This window comes from Notolepis coatsorum, assembly GCF_963971535.1.
Source record: "Notolepis coatsorum genome assembly, chromosome: 13".
Lineage (NCBI taxonomy): Eukaryota > Metazoa > Chordata > Actinopteri > Aulopiformes > Paralepididae > Notolepis > Notolepis coatsorum.
In genome coordinates, this window is record NC_140177.1 from 34189182 (window position 1) to 34215397 (window position 26216).

Below are 26216 nucleotides of genomic sequence, written 5' to 3' on the forward strand. Positions count from 1 at the left end.
AAGAAGTCACGCTAGAAGTCAGATGATTGACAGGGGCTGGTGTGAGCTGGGAAGTTATTTTTTTGAAATTCGAAAGCCCTGGGCCCTCATTCATCAACGTGTTCTACGCACAGATCTGTGCTTACCCTGTGCGTACGATCATTTCTAAGCAAAGAGTGGGATTCATCAATTTCGATTTGAACTTGACTCCGTGCTTACATCTACGCACAGGTCAGACCAGGCGTACCTGGCGCCCAGTGGTAGAATATATTATTACAACAAGGAAATGAGCTTCTGTGCATAATAACACTGGCATGTTCTGTACGAACCGTAGTTCATTATAGTTCATTGTAAAATAGCAACAGTAGTGTAATTATGGTCAAAACCCTATAAATAGCATTTGGAATAATAGATCTTTCTCTCAGAATGAATGCAGCATGGTTTATATAGCGTTATCGGAATATACGGGGTGTAGGCTACTGACTGACTGCGCTCCGCGTAGCTTGATTGATTGAAAAGTTTATTAACAGATTGCAGAATGGGTACAGTACAGTACAGCTCAGTACATACAATTGTTAATTGGGGATGCAGACCAACTTTCGTCTTGTTTACATCAGGGTCCCCCATTTTCAATTCATCATAAATCATAAAGCTCAACTCGTTATTATTTTGCGCAGACCGCAGAAACACGGGAACGTTTTGATTATATTTAAAAGGCTTTACGTTAAACGAAACAAGTGGAATTTCAAAGCTGTAAGCAGAATACAAGTCATATGAATAGTGTTCTTCCCCCTTTTTACTGTATAAGAAAGAATAGAAAACGCATTGCAATGACACCAGATAGTGGACAGACTATGTATATGATGGGATTCAAGTTCGCGTTTTTGTTGATCATAGGCATGCTGTCAGAGTATGATATCAGAACATTTGTCGTCACAGATCATGTCCTAATAGAACATAGGCTATGGCATGGATCGTGATGTGTGGACTGTTATTATTACTGTCTGTACCGGTACCACCCATTGTGACAACAGCCTTGTGAGTCCCGCACACAAACATGATGGAATTCAAGTTCATGTATTGAAAGGCAGGCTACATCATACATGCAGTGAGATTCATTGCTACCCAATACTGACATCAAAATAGATTGTAGTATGCCTCTAGAAATCATATGCAGCAGGTAGAAAATTGACGGGAGATCCATCGCGATTTGGAATAAAATTGAGGAGAACTTTAATCCCTGGGTATTAATCAAACAACACGGGAAAAGGCAGTCATATTCCAGGGCGGTATTTATTAGTGTTTGCGCTGCCCAGGCAGCAATGGTTAATAGATATCATATCCGACATCACCGTAAGTGTACACGTCTGTCAGCCTGTCTCATGACACGCTTCCCTCGGCTTAGTCCATTTTTCCACATTTCATGGGTGTATTCCATTACCGTATATGGTTAATCGGGGCGTTTCTGGTATGCAAATACGTGAAAGCGTGCATGAGCCGCGGCGCAGAGCCAAGGTGGGATTCATCATGACAGGTGTGCGTAGAGCCTGCGTACGCACGTGTGATGAATCCCGACTTCCCTGTGCGTACACTAGTTCTACATTCCGTGCTTCAGGGCTCCAGACTAACTTTTTTCACCACCGTCCCAGAACCGTCCCGAAATACAATTTTAACCGTCCCAAAGTGAATGTAACCGTCCCAAAAATACCAGTGCATACATTTTTTTTAAATTAAATTATATAAATTATACTTTTTTTTTTTTTTTTTTTTATACAGCTACTGTTTTATATATACTGTTTTTTAGTAATAACTAGAAAGTAATGGTATTTATTCAACAACAGGTGATTGATTATGATACTAATACAAATCTATACACTGAGTATGGGGCTGCAGCACTGCAGATATACCCTACTCCAACGATCCACACGGACATTACACGGTGTTGCACTCGTTACCAAGTGGCTCTGCAGATATACCCTACTCAGCTACAAGGCTCCGTTGGAGAGGATCTATTCTATTGTGATTTTTGCACAATAAATATTCAACATTCTCTTTTGAGACTCCGCCTCAGACTCTTATCATTTGGCACTAAAAGCTAAACATTGTCACCGATATGGCTGTCCGCAACATGTCATTAATTGTGTACGCGAGGTGGTTCAGTGACGACGCTAACATGAGCTAGGTTAGCTAGCATGTAGCTGCAGATGGAAAGACTAACTTTACTGGTGAAAATGTGATTTACGTTGGAATACTCCTTTGCCAACTTGCTGTACTTTGCTTGCAGGTCTGCAGCCATTATTGCTGGATTATGAATAGTCCCAACTTTAGCCAAGGTAACGTTAAGCTAAAACTAGCTCTTCAGCTAATGCTAACACCAGCAATCGAACCCATCAGAGCTCCCCGTCACACTGCTCTGTCGGGAGGATGGCATTTAAGAAAGTATCTGCTGTTAAAATGACAAACAGCATTGACACTTTAATTCACGGTCGGTTAAACACACGTTTGTTTTATAATGCTCACAGCAGGCCGCAGTGTTGTTGATAAATTACGTGGGGATTTAAGTTCCGCAAAAAAAGGTTCCGCACCGTTGCAATCGTACGGTGCACAGCGCGTACTGTACCGGAGGAGAGGTGGGTAGGAACTTGATGCTGGATGAGCGTATTGCTGCGTTGGGAGGCGGAGATAGTCATTGGATTTGGCAAATCACGCTACGTTTAGACTTCAGTGAACTTAGTCAACACGAGACATTAACCATTTGACAGCAATATATGCGCGCACTGACAGTCGTCCAATTGACATTTCCTGTGAAAAAAAATCCTCTCCGTCCCGGATGCGTCCCAGCAAAGATCTCTGTTCGTCCCAAATCAATATTTGATCGTCCCCGGGACGACGGGACATCGTTAGTCTCGAGCCCTGCCGTGCTTACGTGTGGAAATAGGACATGTTCTACGCACACATTGATGAATGAGGGCCCTGGTCTCTTCTCTCAAAATACTACAAAGTTAGGTTGCGCCAAATCCTCGCGTCTATAAGCGCCTTTTTCCGACTCGATGCCCTGAGATTTCTATAAACTCATTTCACTAATAACATTTAAAATCATTGGTAAACAAACTTAGTGCTGAAAATAAAAAATGTTTACTGCCGTTTTGATTGGGTTAGGGTCTTTACTCTTGGCTAATTTTTTTTTATTTTTTTATAATTTTTTAGCATTTTTACAGCTTTTATTGGCCACGCAGGACCGACAGAGGAGAGGGCGAACGGGAGGAGAACATGCAACAAATAACGACGGGAGCTGGGATCGAACCCGGGTCGGCCGCGTAGGTGCGCGAGGCACTATGGTATGCGCCACAAGGGCGCCCCGCTCTTGGCTACATTTGAAAAAGAAACGCAACATTAATTCATACATTCTGTAGAGATGGATTTATGGCGTGATATTAGGGCTGGGCGATATGGCCAAAAACGTTATCATGATAAATAATTTCGACTATCGATATAGTATTAAAAAAGATATATTATTATTATTTAAACAAATGTATGTTTATTTTGCAGCAATTCTATGTTGTTGCCGCCATCTATAGTGTTACATCCCCTCACACTCCAGTTCTCAGGCTGCAGCTGGTTTGAAAGCGAAAGTACCAAAAAAAGTGGCTGTGGCTCCAGGGGAGTTGAACAGTTCTGGCTCTGCTAGTTTCTTTTCTATCTTTTGGCACTTTTTTTGGTGGACAAACCACCAAACTCGTGACTGGAGACTAGCTCTGCTAGCACACATAGCCTACTGTGTACAGACTGTTTCAATCTGTATTTTAAATTAGAAAGCAAACAAAATAAATGGACAAGAGAAAAATAAATCTCAATTTGGTCAGTATTGTCATTTGGACAAGCAAAGCCATTACTTTAAGTTGCAGGCAAGAAAGACAATGCTGTTTTAAAGCTGCCATGTTGCAGGTCACAATACAAAAAAATGTATTATCGATATTATTTTTATTATCGACTAATAAAATATATTGCGATAATAAGCGTTATCGTTGTATCGCCCAGCCCTACGTGATATCAATATTGTACCGGCCCCGGTCCGCTTGGGCTTAAGAGGTTAAATTAAAGCTCTAGTTGGAAGCTCTAAGTGACGTTCTGTTCTCAAATCATTTCTACAGGTTAACTTAAAGCTCTAGTTGGAAGCCATCTGCTACCACAACTACTCACTGATCCAACAACAGATCAAAGGTTTATCCAGGACTAACGAGAAGGTGTTTACCGGAATTAATAGTATAGACTAGGGCTGGGCGATATGGCCAAAAACTTTATCGTGATAAAATACAATTATTTTCATATAACTCGATATCGATAATTATCGTCGATATACATTTCTGTCAAGTTTAATTAACTTCTTATGCCCGGCGCAAGGGGCTATTAATAGACTAACTTTTTTGATGCGGTAGAACGAAGCCGTCACTACGAGACGAGTTGGAGCCGTCCCGTGTCGAGCGAGCCAACCCTTTGAGAAGCGTTGTGGTCCCGGCTTGAATTCTCCATGAATGTGTCCAAGTCCATAATCCATATAAATCCATTTTGTTATATCCAACACAGTCTGAATTAATGTTTCTTCCTTGTGATTATGCCGCGTGATTATTTTCAAACCACCAAAACTGAATGTCTTGTCTCGAGTTGATGTCGTCATCAGTCCGCGCACCTTCTTCTACGCAGTACACACACGGCCCAGTGCATAGATTATTATATTCCACCAGGGGGAAACCTACCGCCACTGGATCATATGCATAGAATGGAACACTGTTTGGTCCAAGCTTGGAAAATAGATATATCGAAAATTTATCGCGATGATTATCGTTATCGTTTTATCGCCCAGCCCTAGTATAGACCACCGCAACACTTCCGGTATTCTAAAATCATGGGAGAGAGAGAGCGGGGGGAGAAAATGAATGCATGTGGACAGGGAACAAAATAAGCACCCGCCAAGCGCCAATGGCGTGTAGATTTACTCTTTGGCTGGTAAATTACGGAGGCTACTCGCCACCCTGGCGTGTACAACAATTGGGAGCCAACTTTCTGAATTTTCATAAAAGAAATAATAGCTTCTATATGTGACGTGTGTGTGTCCGTTCGTAGCATGAGGAGTGCACCGCTTACTTCAAATTGTATGCAGTGATGAGCAGTCTTTCCCAGCGGAACACAAGTTACTTAACGTTACACAGCCAGGTCGAGCTATGCACGCTTAGCTTGCTAACGTTAGATAGCAGTGTTTATAAGGAGTCGTCTGCCAACAAATATGTTGTTTCAACAAATGTATTCACAAAATTGATTACCATCCAAATGTTATTGAAGACTCTTGTGACCAGTAAGTACATCCGTCTCAACTTTTATTAACTATTTTTGACCGAAGCAATATGCGCAAATGTTCTACATTATATGCGTAAATGTCCGCTTTGTGCCTAAAGTCAAGACGCGACAGTGTGTGTGCACACTGCAACATAGCTGCAGTTAGTCGCTTGTTCACCAACAATCTCAACATTTGTATCCTAGACATTTTCAACAAGTCAAAGGAAGACAAATATTAGCTAGCTTAACTAGCGTTAGCTCAAAAGCACAGAACCGGACGACTGTTGCGCTAGCTAGCGATAACAACAATAATACTTCCGGTTGGGGGGTTTCAAAATAAAAGAGGGAAGTCTAAAACAGAAACTTTTTTAAAATGAAAACGAAAAAGATCGGTTCCCCGTGTGAATGTACGTACACACAATTGTCTATACACGCAGAAGCATACTGGTAGTACAACGGTGATCAGAATACATGTTGCAAACGCAATTTGACGTGACGTCTCGGGTTGCTACTGAATAGAACAGAATGGTAGCCAAGACTTATGATTTGTGATTGATTGGTTAATTATGAAATGTTAATCTTATTGTTTTTAAATAGTGTTTTTGAGAAAGTATTCAAATACGCGTTCGGAAACACCAAGGAGTATTCAAAGCCTGTAAAATGGTATATGGACAGCCCTACACTAAATATATATATGTTTTAATAAATTATCTGTATTTTAAACTATTAACACCGACTCATTCCTTCAGTCCACTCAAAATTATGCTAATATGTTGTTTATTATATTAATTTAAAATTGCATACGAGTGTATTACATAGTAATAATAAAAGTGATATTAAAAAGCTATTTAACATTTTTGGCTGGTAAAAAATCTGCCTTGGCTGGTAAGCCAAAAAGTAAATTTTGTTCCCTGCATGTGGATGAGAGCCTTGACATTAAGTGGTTGTAGCTACGGCTGTGGGGTGCTGGAGACATGATCCAATATACTTTTACATGCCAGAGTCTCCTGAACACAGAGAGACCAATCCCAAGTCGATCGGCACTTTCTCACTTTTTCACATTCATTCATTTTCTCCCCCCGCTCTCTCCTCCATGAGCTCAATGTAATGCGAAGTGCAGTGGTCTATGTAGGGGTGGGGAAAGAGTTAAATAAACATGATTGGAGTGAGACACACTGAAAACTATATATATATATATTATATATATGTCATAGCAGCATGGGGGAGGGGGGGGTACAGGTATGGGCAGGGTAATAGTAGAAAGACATAAATATAGGGGGAAAATTTAATCTGAATATAAAAATATGAGAAAAATAAACAGTGTAAACAATATAATCAACTCAGAATATAAAATATGAGAAAAATAAACCGTGTAAACAATATAAAAATACATCAACTTACAGCATGCATGAGTTTCTAAATTTAATAAAAAAACTACTACCAAACCCTCTTGATTCAACAACATGTCTGTGTGAGAATGTGTGTTGGAGAGCAGCAGTGGTATGAGGCTTACAGCTCCCTGCCTGGCTGGGCGGGGGAGGGGCAGAGACGCTTATATGTCAACCAGAGTGCACCATCGCACGCTACAGTGTGTGTGTATGTGGGAGAGAATGTAGTATAAAGGTCGTCGAGCAGCTCTCTATCACCGCTGTGACCTTGAGCTGCCAGGGACTGTCAGGCACTCACGTGTGTGTGTGTTTGTGTGGGTGTGTGGGTGGGTGTGTGTGTGTGTGTATGTATGTAATAACCGTGTTTAGAGAACAGATGGAGCTTAGAGCACCAGACATACACAGTCTATCTGACTTACTGACCGACTAGTGTGTGTGTGTGTGTGTGTGTGTGTGTGTGTGTGTGTGTGCGTGCGTGCGTGCGTATTACTCTTTCCAGCAACAAATGCATCATAGCAACCACAGAAAGCGTCCCATCGACCCAGACACACACACTAGAATATGGCGGTCACCCTATATCCTCAGGCTAACTTCCTGCTAAATTCCAACCCAGACTAGGCCAGGGTGTGTGAGTGTGTGTGATAATGGGGGGTCCCCTGTCCCTGCGGCTGGACCCAGCACAGTGCATCAAGCGCCCCTGAGCGGGGAGCAGGGCTCACCAGTCACTCCAGACTTCTAGGCCAGGAGCACTGGATACGGCGACTGGGTCTGATACATCAACAACTAGAAAGCTGTGCTCAGTAGAGCACAGATTTCCATCAGGCGGCGCTCCTTCACTCGACACACTGGCCGTTTCCATCCTCATGGCTCCGCAAAGACACTTCAATGTTCAGTTATAACCAGTGGAGCCGCCTGATTCATTTTCTTGGATGTCTGCATTTTTCGAAACACCCACATATAAGCTATATTAGAGCAGACGCGTGTTGAACGACTCCAACGTAAAATATAGTTTCTGTTTTCAGAAATCAAATCCTCTATTAACTGGTGCCCACATAAGTGGCAATTCTTTAACTTTTTTACTTTTTGACTGCATACTTTTTTTGCAAACCAAAATACTATACTTTATACTTATAGCACATGCATGAGCCTGGTCTCTTTTGAAAGATGACATTCTGGAGTTTCTGATATAATAAAGAGAATTCACTTTTAGTGCTAATGAAATAGAGTAACATAGGTCTGAACTTGAGCTGTAGAAAAAGTTGTTACTCACGTTTTTCTGTAGTAGTTGCAATATCCAAAAGTATATTTCCCAAAAAATTTGTATGGCTGAAAAAACACCCTGGCGTCCATAGCCTGAAGTCTTGTGTAGTACATGTAAAATTTCATAAAAATCCATTCAGAAATGAGTCAGTGATTTGTCAAATTTGAAAAAAATAGGTCTGCAGGTTTAAATTTTCTCATAGACGCCAATGCATTCGGCGCATTTTTTACTTCCCATTTTTGCTCGTGACTTTTCACCTAGATCCCTGATTCGCTCATCCCCACGTGGGGCATCATTGGAAAGGAAAGCCACACTCATTGGTTACAATCCTGTCCAATCATTTTTCGAGATCGCCAAATGATTGACGGAGCTAGAGCATCGGGAGTTGGGAGTGGTATTAAAAAAAATTGAAAGTCTCACATATCGGCATGTAACTCGAGAACCGCTGGGCGGATTTTGTCACCTGAAACGGCAATCGACAGGCAACAAATAGGGCGTTGATATATATATTGTATTAAGTGATGGGCCGTTGGTTAAGAGGTTAAGAAGGAAAAATACTGCATGTATATTTATTTGACTAAACGCAGTTTTGTTTGCGTTCTTCACCGGGTATCGTTTGCAGACTGTCCTGAGAACTTAACGGTGAACTTAACATAACTTGGGTAGAGCAATTTATATTAAGTTTTCTAATGCTGCGTAATAACACAAATGCTTGATAGAAAGGTAAGGTCTATATTTGAACTGTTGAATGCTTGATGGTAATGTCTGTTTGAACTGTTGAATGCTTGATAGAAACAGAAATAATTAATCGCCCAGCCCTACGTTGCATGTCCTTCGTTAGATTAGATTAAAATGTATTGGCATTATAAAAGAAAATTGTATTTCCTATATTTATTGTAACATGTAATATAACCAATCAGGCAGACAGACCCTCATCTGCATCTTTGGTTATACTGTTTATTTGTCTCATTATATTCAGATACAATTTTATTGCCTAGGTTAAATGGTTACTGGGACACCAGGCAGGCTACTGGGACATGAGCAGGGCTGTACAGTGCGATGATATCGTCGCGAATTGCCCCTTTAATTGGCCGTTGCGATTGGTAAATATTATCTGGGGGCGGGCTTGCGAGTAGTGCTTTCAAGCCTTGGATTCGCATTTCACTCCTAAATTATCCAAGGCGTGTGATGACGCGATGACGTCACTCACACGAGCTGAGCAGTGAGCACTCAGCAGGTATGATCAGCGAGCTGCGGGGTCTGCTCCTCCTCCAGCCCTCTCGCACCCGTGGCTGTTGTAAACACTGGGACCTCGGTGAGCCTGCCAGCCGGCTAGCTACTGATAGCTATCAACAAATGCTCCAGTAAGTCTAGTAGTGCATGATAGCTTGCGTTAGCTTTACTGTTCAAAACGAAACGTCCCATTAAACTAAATAGTTCAGATAGCTCCGTCCTGATATCAATGTCTTATAACACTGAGTCGATGCGTATTCGAGCTGAGGGCACGCTGAATATAGTCAATAGGGACCAGCTGCAGCGCCGGATAATCCTGGCCGTAGCTGGAGGCTACAGTATAGGGCCCAGCTGCAGCGCCGGAGAATCCTGGCCGTAGCTGGAGGCTACAGTATAGGGCCCAGCTGCAGCTCCGGAGAATCCTGGCCGTAGCTGGAGGCTACTCAGTACACACAGACAGTGGAGCTGGTTGCATATAGCGAGCATTTAGACTTGTTGCGTGGTGGCGATGTCTCGCAGATAATACAACTACAAGTATGATTATATAATATATATATTTTATTTAAAAAAAAATATATCAAAAACAATCGATATAAATAATGGTAAAATTGTTATTTAAAAATTTGCCCCTAAAAAATATTTTTTGCCCCTAAATTTCTCATTTAGGGGCAAGTGTGCCCCTAGTGAAAAAGCTTAGCGTACAGCCCTGATGAGGCAGGCTACTGGGACACCAGGCAGGTTACTGGGACACCAGGCAGGTTACTGGGACACCAGGCAGGTTACTGGGACATGAGGCAGGTTACTGGGACATGAGGCAGGTTACTGGGACACCAGGCAGGTTACTGGGACACCAGGCAGGTTACTGGGACATGAGGCAGGTTACTGGGACATGAGGCAGGTTACTGGGACATGAGGCAGGTTACTGGGACATGAGGCAGGTTACTGGGACACCAGGCAGGTTACTGGGACATGAGGCAGGTTACTGGGACATGAGGCAGGTTACTGGGACATGAGGCAGGTTACTGGGACACCAGGCAGGTTACTGGGACACCAGGCAGGTTACTGGGACACCAGGCAGGTTACTGAGACACCAGGCAGGTTACTGGGACACCAGGCAGGTTACTGGGACATGAGGCAGGTTACTGGGACACCAGGCAGGTTACTGGGACACCAGGCAGGTTACTGGGACACCAGGCAGGCTACTGCGACACGAGGCAGGTTACTGGGACACCAGGCAGGTTACTGGGACACCAGGCAGGTTACTGGGACACCAGGCAGGTTACTGGGACACCAGGCAGGTTACTGGGACACCAGGCAGGTTACTGGGACATGAGGCAGGTTACTGGGACACCAGGCAGGTTACTGGGACATGAGGCAGGTTACTGGGACACCAGGCAGGTTACTGGGACACCAGGCAGGTTACTGGGACACCAGGCAGGTTACTGGGACATGAGGCAGGTTACTGGGACACCAGGCAGGTTACTGGGACACCAGGCAGGTTACTGGGACACCAGGCAGGTTACTGGGACACCAGGCAGGCTACTGGGACACCAGGCAGGTTACTGGGACACCAGGCAGGTTACTGGGACACCAGGCAGGTTACTGGGACACCAGGCAGGTTACTGGGACACCAGGCAGGTTACTGGGACACCAGGCAGGTTACTGGGACACCAGGCAGGTTACTGGGACATGAGGCACAATACCAGACATGATGATGAGAGTTGAGACGCTTATATGCTTTTTAAATGTGCAGTTAGGTCAAGTTTGAACTTCCTGGTTTAGAAAATCACAAGCTTGAAAGGGTGGAATATCTCCAACGACCTGAAATCCAGTTCTGATGGAGTGTTAATATGTCTGTATGCTTCCAGCAAAGAAACCATCCAGTTCGGATGGTGTTAATATGTCTGTAGGCTTCCAGCAAGGAAACAAGCCATGTGACGCAAACATACACATCGCCTAGAGACCTCCCAGATACACAAGAGACAGACAGAGAGAGATGGAGAGAAAAAGAGAGAGACAGACAAACAGAGCGAGACAGAGAGCGAGAGACAGACAGAGAAAGAGAGACAGACAAGAGAAAGAGACGGAGACAGAGAGAGAGAGAGGAAAGAGAGGAGACGGTAGGAGGGGACACAACAGGAAGGGAGGCTTCCTCCTCCGGGGAGAGGGGGGGGGGGGATTATGCTGGTGGCGCCTGGGTGTGTGTGGGGAGGGGGAGGCAGGATATGCAGCTCATAGGAAACAAGCAGCTGTAAAAATCCATTTCCCACACACACACACACAGAAACGCAACCACAAACTCACACAGGACTGATGGCGGCAGACACAATAGGCAAAAAACACACTACAGATACACACTCACAAACCCCACCCCCCTATCCCCCACTGAGCCAGCACCCAACACACTGCTGTGTTCTCAAATGTCACACACACACACACACACACACTTCCCTACAAAAGGCCAAAACACACAACTCCCCCACCCACATGAAAAATAAATACACGATTACACGCACACAAAACACACCCACACACAAGAAAACAAACATTCTCTCTCCCTCACTCGCCCACATCAAAGCCTGTTTCAACTCACCTGTAGCTGAGGCACTTTCTGCGGGGTGAGGGGGGGTGAGGAGAGGGGGTGTTGTCCAGGGGGCGTGGCCTGGGCCCAGGGGTGCGGGGAGTGGCTGGCGGGAGGCGGGTGGGAGGTGCCCGAGGGCAGGTGTGTGTGCGTCTGGGCGCTCTGGTTGAGCGGGGCTAAGCCCTGGTTTGGGGGCGGGGCTCCGTGCTGACTGGCAGCGGGGCCCTGGAAAGCGGGTTGGAGGGGCTGCCCGCCTCGGGGGGCCTGCTGCAGGGGCTGAACCAAACGCTGCTCCCCTGCCTGGCAGCCCGTGGCTTCATGAGGCCCTAGAAGCACAAAGAAGGAAGAAACATTATACTAGGAGCATAAACAAGGAACAAACATACTAGGAGAATAAACAAGGAGCCAAGATTATACTAGGAGAATAAACAAGGAACAAACATTATACTAGGAGCATAAACAATGAACAAACATTATACTAGGAGAATAAACAAGGAACAAACATTATACTAGGAGCATAAACAAGGAACAAACATTATACTAGGAGCATAAACAAGGAACAAACATTATACTAGGAGCATAAACAAGGAACAAACATTATACTAGGAGCATAAACAAGGAACAAACATTATACAAGGAGCATAAACAAGGAACAAACATTATACTAGGAGCATAAACAAGGAACAAACATTATACTAGGAGAATAAACAAGGAACAAACATTATACTAGGAGCATAAACAAGCAGCGAACATTATACTAGGAGCATAAACAAGGAACAAACATTATACTATGAGAATAAACAAAGAGCAAACATTATACTATGAGAATAAACAAGGAGCAAACATTATACTAGGAGAATAAACAAGGAGCAAACATTATACTAGGAGGAGCATAAACAAGGAGCAAACATTATACTAGGAGAATAAACAAGGAGCAAACATTATACTAGGAGAATAAACAAAGAGCAAACATTATACTATGAGAATAAACAAGGAGCAAACATTATACTAGGAGAATAAACAAGGAGCAAACATTATACTAGGAGGAGCATAAACAAGCAGCAAACATTATACTAGGAGCATAAACAAGGAGCGAACATTATACTAGGAGCATAAACAAGGAGCAAACATTATACTAGGAGGAGCATAAACAAGCAGCGAACATTATACTAGGAGCATAAACAAGGAGCAAATATTATACTATGAGCACAAGACGAGGGAGGGTCAGAGTGGAGCAAAAAAATAGGGATGCACGATATTGATTTTTTGACACCGATACCGATAACTTTATGCTCCTCCGGGCTGCTCTCTCCTCTCTTCCCCTCCCACACACACACACTCACTCACTCACACACACTCACACGGGTGCTGCGCTGCCAGACAGACAGAACGAAATGTTCAAAAGTCTGGGTCTATTTTACTAAAGTCGATGCTGACAACGCTCGTTGCCACAAGTGCAACAAGACATTTGCCAGTAATGTATAAGCGCTGGTACTTGTCAATGTGGCTGGCGGGGAGATAACGTTAGCTCCGAGTAGAGTAATGGCTGACAATCCGGAGGTAAATAAACGAACGAGAGCTTCTGATTGGTGGTAAGAAGAAGAGGTGGGTGCAAGCCATGGGACGTAATTGGCAGATCGACTGTCTGTCTCCGAATGTAACGTGACTACGTAGGGCTGGGCGATATAACGATAACGATAAATATCGCGATATATTTTAATAATCGATATCGAATATCGAAATAAAAAAAAATCGAAAAATCGTTTTTTTTTTTTTTTTTCCTGCAACAGGGCAGTTTTAAAACCAGAGACAGTGGACAGACTTGTCTTTCTTGCCTGCAACTTAAAGTAATGGCTTTGCTTGTCCAAATGACAATACTGACCAAATTCAGATTTCTTTTTCTCTTGTCCATTTATTTTGTTTGCTTTCTAATTTAAAATACATTTTGAAACCGTCTGTACACAGTAGGCTATGTGTGCTAGCAGAACTAGACTCCAGTCACGAGTCACGGTGCACATGTGCGGTGGTTTGTCCACCAAAAAAGCGCCAAAAGATCGAAAATAAACTAGCAGAGCCAGAACTGTTCAACTCCTCTGGAGCCACAGCCAGCAGAGAAGCCGGTTTACTTTAGCTTTTAAACCAGCTGCAGCCTGAGAACTGGAGTGTGAGGGGATGTAACACTAAAGATGGCGGCAATGACAAAGAATTGCTGCAAAATAAACATACATCTGTTGTTAAAAAAAAAAAAAAAAAAAAAAATAAAAAAAAAAATTATACTTGCTGTATAACAATTCGATAATTATCGATATCGAGAAATAAAATAAAATTATCATATCGTTATCGCGATATGATTTTTTTCCATATCGCCCAGCCCTATGACTACGTCACAGCCAAGAAAGGGAGCGCTGGATTTGTGAAAAACTCCCTGTTCCTAAACCACACGCTATCTGTACTGGCAAAACGGGAGGAGGCTATAATAAAAACAAGCGCCCTTCATCCAAATCCACCCACACCGGATTTCTTTTAACCAAAAAATGTATTATATGTTATCGGAGCTATCAATAACGTTATCGAGTTTATCGGGATGACGTCATAATTGCTGATATCGGCCCGATAATTATCGTGCATCCCTACAAAAAAACATGTCCATTTCTATTTAACCACTTTTGAACGGAGATGATCTGTTGTCAAACAACCTACATTTTGTTTCCACGAGGCTGGTCTGTTCACCATGATGTTTCCTACATTGCTGCTAGCTGCCGTTTTCATAGTAGCTGCTGTTTACTTAGTAGCAGCTTCTATATACCTACTTATACACCTGTATATAACCCATATAAATCTGTATGATAGCATGTACAATAATGCTGTATATACTTTATTTATATATATATATACTTTATTTATATATATATATTAGTGTTGTCACGATAGTGGAATTTCTAACTTCGATACGATACCTTGAAAAGTATCGATATTCGATACCATGGGGAAAAATGTTGAATCTTAAAATGTAAATTTTTTTATTAAAAAAAAAATACAAAATGTAGTGTACTCCACTGTCTCTATTGCGAAATGCCGGCTGAGGTATGGACCGATCATAACTCACGTGATCCAAACGTGGCGTAATGTACAGAGGTCGTGTGGGGTTAAATGCCCTTGGCACCTGGACTCTCCAATTTTTAATAACCAGCAATTACTTGTTGGACACAAGCCGGTTAATATTCCTCAATGGCAAAGGAGGGGAGTGCATACTCTGGAGGATATTTATGATAAGAACGGCCTACGTGCGTTTCAGGACTTAAGAGAATTTTATGATCTTCCCGGCGAGTCCTTCTTTCTTTACCTTCAACTAAGGTCAGCACTGAGGGCGCATGGCGTACCGTGGGCTCAAGCCTTGCACCCACACCCCTTCCTCAGGCTCATAGTGGACAGGACGACATCCAGAGGGTTTGTCTCCGACTTTTATACGCTCTTAATTCAATCCACGTATAAAAATGTATCATTGGATACAATCTGGCGTGTGGATATCCCGGAGTTGGACCCCGAGTTTGACTGGGATGATGTTTGGGCAAATGTGGCATTATCTTCCCGCAACCCCAATCACCAGCAAATTAATTTTAATTATATTCATAGGACCTATCTTACACCTAGGAAGCTATTTGCTATGGGACTGATAACCGACTCTCGGTGCACTTTGTGCTCTCAAAAGGCCACAGGCACTTATATGCATATGTATTGGGATTGCCCACCAGTGGCCCGCTTCTGGAGGTCAATAACGGACAAACTTTCAGATCTGTGTGGCTTAACTATCCCATTCGCAGCTGTTACGCTACTCCTGAACGATATAACGACACTACCCGCGTCAGTACAACTGAAAAGGGTTGTCCTAGCGGGCGTCACAGCAGCGAAGAAGCTAATAGCAATGAGATGGAAGGAGCCTGAGAAGCTTACAATGATTAACTGGTCCCTAACTCTATTGGATGTGATTTATCTTGAGATATCCACAGCCCGGGTGATTGGGGTGGGGCAGGCTGGAATTGACCTGTGGTTCGCAGCAGCTGAGAAGGTAAAGACCGCAGTGTGCGGCTGAGCGGGGTTGGGGTGCGTGTTCGGGTGAGTCCGGCGGTCTCTTGGGAGGGGGAGGAGGAAATGTTTTTGTCTGTCTTGTCCCTTGTCTTGTCATCTTGAGTTTAGCTGGGGATATTATGGGGGGGGGCAGCTATTTAACTAGTTCTTCACTGTTTGGCCACTTTTACACGGTCTCTGTGAGTCTATGGAACACCTAAAGGTTTGTTTGTTTTTTCATGAAGGTTCATTGCTCTGGTTTCAGGTCGTGTTCCCCCAAAAAATGGTCCTTGTGGTGGATTGGAGATGTACGTTTTATTAATATGGGGTCACACGGCCGGGAATCGGGACTGAACACTGGGAAAGACCATTTATTAGATAGTACCCCTTGGAATTAATTTAGTAGGTTGAACTCTGGTTTCCTTTCTCTTGTCTGTATAATTGTTAGTCATTATTATTATTGTTTTTGTTATTTTCTTGTGAAGTTCTATGTATTGTGATTGTGTTTAATGTGTTGTCTTGTTTTGTGAGAATGTCAATAAAAAAATTTGATCAAAAAAAAAAAAAAAATATACAAAATTTAGCTTTTGTTGCTGGTCGATTATCCTCACCTTCTCTCTGGTACTATAAGAGAAATATAACACTTTTAAAACCCTTTGTTTCTCTTTAGCATAACAGCATCAAAGTTAATTTACTTCTGACCATTATAGTCAAAGTATTTTCCTATGAATTGAAACTTAAGATAAGATCACATAAGGCTAGCATCATTGGCGTTCAGTTACAGCTATATTGGCCAACGTTAGCCAGCTATCTAGCCAGCTACAACTGCACCACGAACTGCCAGCCAGTTAGCTGGCTACCTTTAATTCACAATACAACAGGCAGCTAGCCAGCTACTGCATGAACTGCCAGCCAGCTAGCTACCCCAATTCAGAACAGCCAGCCAGCCGTACAAAATACGATCTCAGCCAATCACATCGATTTGTACAGTTAGTTAGCTCCACTCGATTGCGAATTAAAAAAGGTAGCCAGCCAGCACAGCCCGTATTAGCTAGCTACAGTTGCTAGATAGCTAACATTAGCCAATGGAAGAACGATAGCTAGCTAGCCAACAGCTGCAAAAACGAACGCCAATAATGTTATCAGTCGTTGATATGAGCTATCAGTAGCTAGCCAGCTAGATAACGTTAGACAAAGCCTTGTGTATTAAACTAAAGTGAATAGTTTACTGGGCCATTTTGTTTAATGCTTCAGTGATGTTGAAAGAGGAGCTGCACGCTTGCTATCTTCGGAGCGAATGAGAGGATGTTGACAGGACGGGTCAGTGAGGGGGGGGGGGGCAATGCGAGCACTACGAGCAATGAGTGTGAGCGTGTGTGTGCGACAACAACTTGCTGTAGGAGGAGAGAAGACAGCGAGAAAGCCAGCTGGTATCGAGAAGTGCAGAAAGTATCGATATTGTGGGAAATGAGTATTGAAACCGTTTTAAATATTCATAATCGATATTAGGGCTGGGCGATATGGCCAAAAACGCTATCGCGATAAAATTATAAAATTATTTTCATATAACTCGATCGATAATTATCGTCGATATAATTTCTGTCAAGTTTAATTAACTTCTTATGCCCGGCGCCGATGGACAGGCTATTAATAGACTTGTTTTGCTGCTGCGAATGTCTCGAGTTGATGTCATCATCAGTCCGCGCACGTTAGCAGTTAGCCAGAGCAAGCGGTGTATCACATGACAATGTACTAACTATCACCCTAAAATACTCCGTTCAGCCCCAATACATTGCAACAACGTCCACTGCATACCCCACACTACTCTAACCGTGGCCTCAGAATTCACGCCACACACCCACTCGGCACCTAAACTATAAAATAGCGGCGTGCAAGCTAATTATCCTAGCCAGCCTAGTTTCCAATGTACTAAATATCACCCTAAAATCAAACCCCCCCTCTTAAAAACAAAAACCTGTGTTTAACCTAGCCATCTATAAAACATCATGCTAAAACTGTGAAACAAATGTCCTACTCCCCTAAAGAAAGAAATACATAGCAAACATGACTCAGTTATGCAATAGTTGTAACTGAGGGGTACAATTCCCTGACTGTATTACTAGATATGATACTTACTACCACTACCTTTGTACTTAATATTCGGCCACCCAGTACTCGGCATAAATATATTATGATGAACACTGTCACGTAGATGAAACGGATCCAACACAAATGTACGAATTAGAAATAGGTCTTTATTTCTACACAGCGATGGTGTGTAGAGCAAGCACTTAATCAAATCAATCACATTTATGAATGGGAATTAGTATGCACTTTTATGGCAAGAGTATTCGTCGGTATATCAATAGAGAATGTCCAATCTCTGAAGGCGCAGGTGGTACATATACGACCTGGAATAGTTAAGGAATAACAGCAATGATACTTTAATGATTATAGACTGGATACACTAGGGGGGGTTAATCCGGTCACTTGTAAGCCGACAGGAGTAGGAAGGGGGGGGGGGGTAGAGTCCGGCTGCCTCATCCGGCCAAGGGTATCCCAGGTGAACCCACTGTAGTGCCGTTCAATGCGCCGGCGATCCTTGGACCGCAGATGAAAGCAGATGGACTCTTTGTGGGCCGGCGTCCTCCGGTCCACGGAGGAGAGACGTGAAGCGACCTCGTCTTGCAGAGCGTCTCCTCACCTTGCGTCCTCTCCAGGGGGGGGGGTTCCAACACACGGCAGTGTCGGGGGTCTTTATCCATGGAATAATCACTGTACACAAAGCATAATCCGTGCCTGGGAAGGCGGGCTGTCGTCGGTAGAATAATCCGGTATACAGGTCCACTCGCTCGTCGGCTCTGGGGCCTTCTTGCTGTGAGGCGACAGTGTTAACCACTACACCACCGTGCCGCATCGTGTAGTTAATATACACGATGTCTCAATACCGATGGTAGGCCGAACTTGGCCTTACTCCCACACGTGGCGTCGCGGGGAGGCTTTACGTCTGTCACTCTATTGGAGGGTAAGAAACTGGACTGAAAAAGGAAGTCCTACTTTAGTAGCGCAGTATATATACGCACTATGAACAAATAGTCCCATTAGTGGTGCGGTAGCCAGATTCCTACGCGGAACTAGGACTTGTTCGTACATGTTGAGCGGTACGTTTGAACTGGGTCTGGGGGGTATGGCAGCCTGGCACCAAGGTCTCGACCAATAGTAGAATGGAGACTATTATGGGATGTTCAGTAGGCTAGAATGGATATTCAATGCATATTGTACAAGGAATATACAAGGGATATCAGGGAATATTAGAGAATATACAAATACAATTAAATATATATATATATATATTCGGTTTAATCTGGCCCTTCACAACAGCCACCCCCTGATTGGTCCCAGACCTAATCAGTTAAGCAGAGACAGATTAATCGCGTTGTCTATTTACACATAAGGGTTTGCTGTAGGGGTCAGTCAACTTCACAAAGTCATAGGGTTATAGGGTCATGGTCATCATCGATTGTGTCTGGGAGTCGGGGCAGTTCTATGAGCCTCGCCACGGGACGGGTGTAAGTGCGACCCTGGACAAGCACTTCAGCTGCTCGGACCTTGCCGTCGGCACCGGTGATCACTTTGCTTACGCGGCCGGCCGGCCACATAGCTCTGGGCAGTGATTGATCAATAATCATGACGACTGTTCCTTCTGTCAAATTGTCTCTCTCCTTTACCCACTTCTGGCGGGTCTGTAGAGACGGTAGGTAGTGCAGTAGGAAACTGCTCCAAAACTTGTCGGCTAATACTTGGCTGTACCTCCACATTCGTCGGCCGTTCGCTTCTTCAGGCCGGTACATTGTCTGGGGTAACGCGGGATCTAGCCGCTCCATCAGGAGTGTGTTGGGGTCTGCGGAGATAACAGTGCTCAATCCACAGAACACAGGCTTCTTATTCTCAGCCTCCTCCTGACTGGCTTCCCTCGGGATAGGCGTGGGCCACTCTCCTTCCGGGAGCTTTAGGAATGCTGGGCCGTCACTGTAGACATTGCGACGGGTGAGGTCATCCAGGGGCATCCCCCGGGTGATGACGTCAACTGGGTTCTGTTTTGTATCAACGTAGCGCCACTCTGTTTCTCCGGTTAACTCTTCGTTTAAGTCTTGAATCTCGGTGACTCTGACTCCCACGAAGACTTTGTACTTGCATGAGTCCGATTTGATCCAGGCGAGTACTGTCGTGGAATCTGACCACAGGATTGTTCTAGACACCGGTATGGTGAGCTCACGTTGGATGAGCGTGGCTAGGTGCGCTCCGGCTAGGGCTGCGCAGAGCTCTAGACGTGGGATAGATTGTTGCTTGCGTGGGGCTATTCTCGAGCGGGCGAGGACAAATGCTGTGTAGATCTCTCCCCCCTTTTCTTGGGCCCGCAAGTAGGCTACTGATCCGTATGCGACCTCTGAGGCGTCACTGAAGACTTGTAAGTCCATTTTACATGTCTCTGGCCTCACCGTGGGTGGGAAGTAGCTTCGGCGCATATTAACGCCTGGGAGTGAGTGGAGCTCCATCTCCCACTCTCTCCAGGTGGATGCAAGGTGTGCGGGAATGGGGTCGTCCCAGCCCTGGTCCTTGTCCCACAATGCTCGTACAATCATTTTTGCCCTGGTGGTGTACGGTAGAATACATCCTAGCGGGTCATATTGTCGGGCGAGTGTTGTGTACACACTCAGTCTGGTGGTCGGCGCCGCCGCCGGCCTTCCCTGCTCCGTAGTCAGGGGCTTGTGTCTGTAGTGAAGCGAATCTGTTTTGAATCGCCACACCAATCCCAGGGTCATCTCCTGGGCTTCTCCCGGGATTGTAGCCATCCAGGTCTCGCTGCTGGCTGCCTTGTCCTCGGAGGAGAGGCTGCGCAGTACTTGCGGATCGCTGCTGGCCCACTGCCTGAGATCAAAGCCGCCTTTGATCAATGAGGCGCGGAGTTTAATCAGGAGAGCCTCGGCTTCTTCCTGGGTTGTAAGGCTTTGTAGACAGTTGTCTACGTAGAAGCTGTTCTTTACGCTGTGTCGGACCTCTTCGTCCGCTGCTGGGTCCTCTGCTACATGTTTCTGTAGTGCAAATGTAGCACAGCAGGGGCTGCACGTCGTTCCGAAGGGGAGGACTTCCCATTGGTAGATGGCTGGGTGCTCATCTCCTGGCTTCTCTCTCCATAGGAACCGTAACAGGGGCTTGTCCTCCTCTACTAATCTCACCTGCAGGAACATTCCTTTAATGTCCCCGCTGATGGCTACCCTTTCCTGGCGGAAGCGGAGTAGAACGCCGAGTAGGGAGGGGCCGAGTGTGGGACCGGGCAGTAACTCTTTATTCAGATTTTGGGATCCGATCTGGTAGCTGCAGTTAAATACTATGCGGTCTTTACCGTTGTGATGGACCTTGTGGTGAGGCACGTACCACGATTCAGTGGTCTGGTCAGCCTCTTTAATGTCCATCTTTGTGACGTGTCCCGCTGTGATGAGCTTCTCAATCTCAGCGCGGTATACACTCTCTTGGGCGGGGTTCTTGGCTAAGCGCCGCTCCGTGTTCAGCAGGTACCGTTCTGTGGCGTCTGTCTTGGCGTGGAAAGTAGGCATTCCTTCTCGCCGCAGGAGTGGCGTGGCGTATCTCAACACGCCGTTGACCGGGACTCTCTTGGTCCCTGTCTCGAGGAGGTGAATGGCGTAAATGTCATCTTTAGAGCGAATGTCTTTCTTTCCGTTCTTAAAGGGCATTTGTTCCAAGGTCCATAGCCGCTCTACGTGTTGCAGGAGTGCGGTTTCTCCCTCTGTGACTCGGGAGTGGAGACATCTAGTGGCTGTACTTCGGTTGAGAGATTTGGCGAGCGGGCCTTGGAGAGTCCATCCCAAACGGGTCTCGACTGCTGCAGGACAGCCTCGGGGTCCGGTATGAACCCGGTCTATCGGGACAATGAGGTCTGCATGGTCGGAGCCTATCAACAGGGTCGGCATAGCATTGTCTATGAGCGGGATCGGTAACTTGCGCAGATGTGCATATTTCTCCATCAGCTTGGCGACGGGGTATGTGTACCGCGACAGTCCTATTTCTTGGCTGGTGAAAGCGTCTGTAATCTGGTACCGTCGCTCAGGCTGGCCGCTTGCTGCGATAGAGAATGAGACATTCTCGCCCTTTATCGTCTTCAAATCTCGTCTTATTGTCCGAATTGTCATTTGGGTTTCGCTTCCCCGCAGCCCTAGCTGGGCCGCAGCGGAGGCGAGCAGAAGGGTCTTCTCTGACCCGTCATCGAGGACGGCGTAAGTGTCCAGGACTTTATTCTGGTAGCTTAGTGTCACACGCACTACTTTTAGGAGTACTCGGGCTCCACTGCTGCTGGCGGGATCGATGTACATGACGCTCGCTTTGCTGCTGGATGGTGCGGGTGAAGGGCGCCGTCTGTTACTGTCGTGAAGTATGTCCAGATGGGCTCCATCGCACTTGGTGCACCTTTTCTTTAAGCGGCATTCGGCTGCCATGTGTGAGCGCGCACAGCGAAAACAGCGCTTGTTGGACTTTATCCATTGACTTGCTTCCTCCGCGTTCAGCTTGGGGAAGGAGTCACATTGCGCTAGCCAGTGTTCTTTCTCACAGTAGGGGCACACTATCTTCCACTTCTCCGTTCTGGAGGGGGTACTGTGGCTCCTGCTGCTCGGTACTGACTCCGATTGGTGCATCACAGTCACCGATCTTCTTCCATCATTTAGTCGTCTGGTTCCTTCTCTGGAGCCAGGGGTGCTCCGTCCGAATGTATCTAGCCGTAGGCTGCTGACTTCTCTCGCCAGGAAGTCTGCTAGATCGAGGAGGTTCGGTTTGGGGCCATTCGGGTCTCGGTGGTCTCTCTGCCGCCTAAAACGCTCCTGTCGAGCGGGCGGCAGCTTCTCCAAGATCCTTTCCACATTTGAGTTGGCGTAAAGTTCATGCCTCCCCTTCTCTCTCTGCGCTCCCAACATTCCTACCAGGGACTGCACTCTGATGGACAGGTCGTCCAGTGCTCGATTGTCTATTGCTGGGGGTAAGCGGTCGATGTGTCGGATCTCCTGGATCACGTAATCCCATATGCGCCCATACCTCTGGTCCAATGCTACCAGCGCTGCTGTGTATGGGGTGGTGGAAGTCGCGTAGGCGAGCGCTATATTATGTGCGCGGGGTACCTTTAAGTGCTTCAGTAGGATGGCGTATTTATGGCGTTCATCCAATACATCCACCAACATGGTCTCCAGACACATGCGGAGTTCTGTATACTGGGCCCGGTTCTCTTGGGTGAAGTCGGGTACCATAGGCGTGCCAATGTATGACGCTGACTGTGGATACATCGGCGAGCGTTGGGGGAGAGGCCTCCTAGGAGAGTCTCCTCCCGCTCCTTGGTATGGGCTGGTACCGGCAGTGTACCATGGCCCGCTTGTCCAGCTTCCTCGGTGCGGGTCGTGCGTCGTGCTCACCCGTGTATAGAGTCGGGGGTCTGTAGCGCAGCCCCGCGGGAGTATAGCCTGGGCTGTACCGGACCTCCTGGTCCGGTAGAGTACTGTGCTGTCGTCGGGCGTGGTTCTCCTCCTCTTCCTCTTCGTCTTCAGTTAGGTCATCCAGTGCTTGTAGTCTCTGGTTTAGCCTCTCCACAGGATATGCTGCTCCTTCCCGGTTGCTAGGTCTCGCTTGGACCGGTGGGGGGAGGTGGTCTGTGGGGGGTATAGACCTCGTCTGTTGGTCAAGTTCAGGGTTGTTTACTCGGCTAGGGGATGCCGCCCTGGAGGTGTGTCTAGACGAGTTCCTGGAGCCTCTGGCGGAGGGAGAGGGTGTTGTCCGTCTGATCAGCTGTTCTATTAGTTGCGCTTGCTGTCTGTCGCGCTCTGCGTCCCGTAGAGCACCAGCAGCTGCTCGCTGGCTGTCTGCTCGGTCTCGGGCCACATTATCTTCCCTCTGAATGCGTCTTATTTCTAGACGTATATGCTCTTCTTCGCTCCGCTGCTGGATCTGCAGTCGGTCGCGTTCAGCAGCGGCGTTCAGGCTGATGAGGAAGGCCTGCTGTAGGGTCCTCTCTGCCTCGCTGGGAGAAGGCGGTTGTATAGGGGAGCCTTCCCTCGGGGTACTCCTTGCGGAGCCTTGGAGCTCTATCTCCACGGTGCTCTCCCCGTCTTCTTCCGTGCCGAGTTCTCTCTCTGTAGCGTTGTATTCCTCCCGGGACTCATCGGGGACTACTTCTTCAGTACTGGCGGGGTGTGAAGTCATGTCTGGTTCCCACTGGTCCCCACCGTGAACTTGGTCAGTTACATTAGAACCCGTAGGGGCCTCTATGGTCGGGGTAGTCTGGGCGTTGGGGTTAGACATACTCTTACTTTCTAGTTTTACCGCGTTTACTGTTAGTAGAAGACTAGGTTGTTGACTGACAGCGTAAGCCTCTAAGTACTGAGGGAGCCGTCGTTCGCGCTGCGGGCGTTGGTTAGGAGGATCGTTTCGTGGAGTGTTCATCATAGGCCATTTCAATATTAATAACACTATATTAATATTACACTAATTACCATCCGGCTCGAAGGACCAATTGTAACTGAGGGGTACAATTCCCTGACTGTATTACTAGATATGATACTTACTACCACTACCTTTGTACTTAATATTCGGCCACCCAGTACTCGGCATAAATATATTATGATGAACACTGTCACGTAGATGAAACGGATCCAACACAAATGTACGAATTAGAAATAGGTCTTTATTTCTACACAGCGATGGTGTGTAGAGCAAGCACTTAATCAAATCAATCACATTTATGAATGGGAATTAGTATGCACTTTTATGGCAAGAGTATTCGTCGGTATATCAATAGAGAATGTCCAATCTCTGAAGGCGCAGGTGGTACATATACGACCTGGAATAGTTAAGGAATAACAGCAATGATACTTTAATGATTATAGACTGGATACACTAGGGGGGGTTAATCCGGTCGCTTGTAAGCCGACAGGAGTAGGAAGGGGGGGGGGGGGGTAGAGTCCGGCTGCCTCATCCGGCCAAGGGTATCCCAGGTGAACCCACTGTAGTGCCGTTCAATGCGCCGGCGATCCTTGGACCGCAGATGAAAGCAGATGGACTCTTTGTGGGCCGGCGTCCTCCGGTCCACGGAGGAGAGACGTGAAGCGACCTCGTCTTGCAGAGCGTCTCCTCACCTTGCGTCCTCTCCAGGGGGGGGGGTTCCAACGCACGGCAGTGTCGGGGGTCTTTATCCATGGAATAATCACTGTACACAAAGCATAATCCGTGCCTGGGAAGGCGGGCTGTCGTCGGTAGAATAATCCGGTATACAGGTCCACTCGCTCGTCGGCTCTGGGGCTCCTCGGGTGCAATCTCACATGGGGTCGATCATCCTGGATAAACAGCCAGTTTTCTGCCCGAAACGATGGGGTGCTGACTACGGTAGTATTCTCACCGCACGAAGCACTATATATTAACAGACTATTATTAGCTTAATAGACTACGTCCAACTCGACGATATAGTGCCAAATATGACTATTCAAATATTAATATACACGATGTCTCAATACCGATGGTAGGCCGAACTTGGCCTTACTCCCACACGTGGCGTCGCGGGGAGGCTTTACGTCTGTCACTCTATTGGAGGGTAAGAAACTGGACTGAAAAAGGAAGTCCTACTTTAGTAGCGCAGTATATATACGCACTATGAACAAATAGTCCCATTAGTGGTGCGGTAGCCAGATTCCTACGCGGAACTAGGACTTGTTCGTACATGTTGAGCGGTACGTTTGAACTGGGTCTGGGGGGTATGGCAGCCTGGCACCAAGGTCTCGACCAATAGTAGAATGGAGACTATTATGGGATGTTCAGTAGGCTAGAATGGATATTCAATGCATATTGTACAAGGAATATACAAGGGATATCAGGGAATATTAGAGAATATACAAATACAATTAAATATATATATATTCGGTTTAATCTGGCCCTTCACAACAATAGTGCTGCTGCTTTTTATTTTGTTAAAATCTTTTAGTTAATAAGACTACAAGACTACAATAATGACTACAACGATTTAATGACGGCTTCCTGTCCTCGCATTCCATTTGCGGTTTAACGTTAAATTTTCAACAACGGATTGCTGCTAATTAAACACGTCTTGGAAACGGAGTAACGTTAACGTAGTATGAACTCGACATAGCATTAACGTTACTCCGTTTCCAGTGTTGCTGCCACTGTTGCGTCGCAGATGGATGGTACACTCTGTTAGCTCCGTAGCTAATCCGCTCCTAGAGACTATCAGTATCAATGGCATCTGGCTTAAGGGCTGCCCGGTGCCATGTAACTATGTTCCCACAGCCACAGGTACTAAATAATCATTCCG

General features: G+C 45.8%; 1 protein-coding gene across 1 annotated transcript in view; it reads right to left on the reverse strand.

Annotated features, from left to right (window-relative positions):
* chd7 (chromodomain helicase DNA binding protein 7) overlaps positions 1 to 26216 on the reverse strand; it is a gene marked incomplete at its 3' end in the record, with an annotated part of 231082 nt that overhangs the window by 130467 nt on the left and 74399 nt on the right. The window contains exon 3 of the mRNA XM_084327629.1: positions 11786 to 12099. Coding sequence (XP_084183755.1) covers positions 11786 to 12099 — 314 coding nt within the window. The remainder of the gene's footprint in view (positions 1 to 11785; positions 12100 to 26216) is intronic.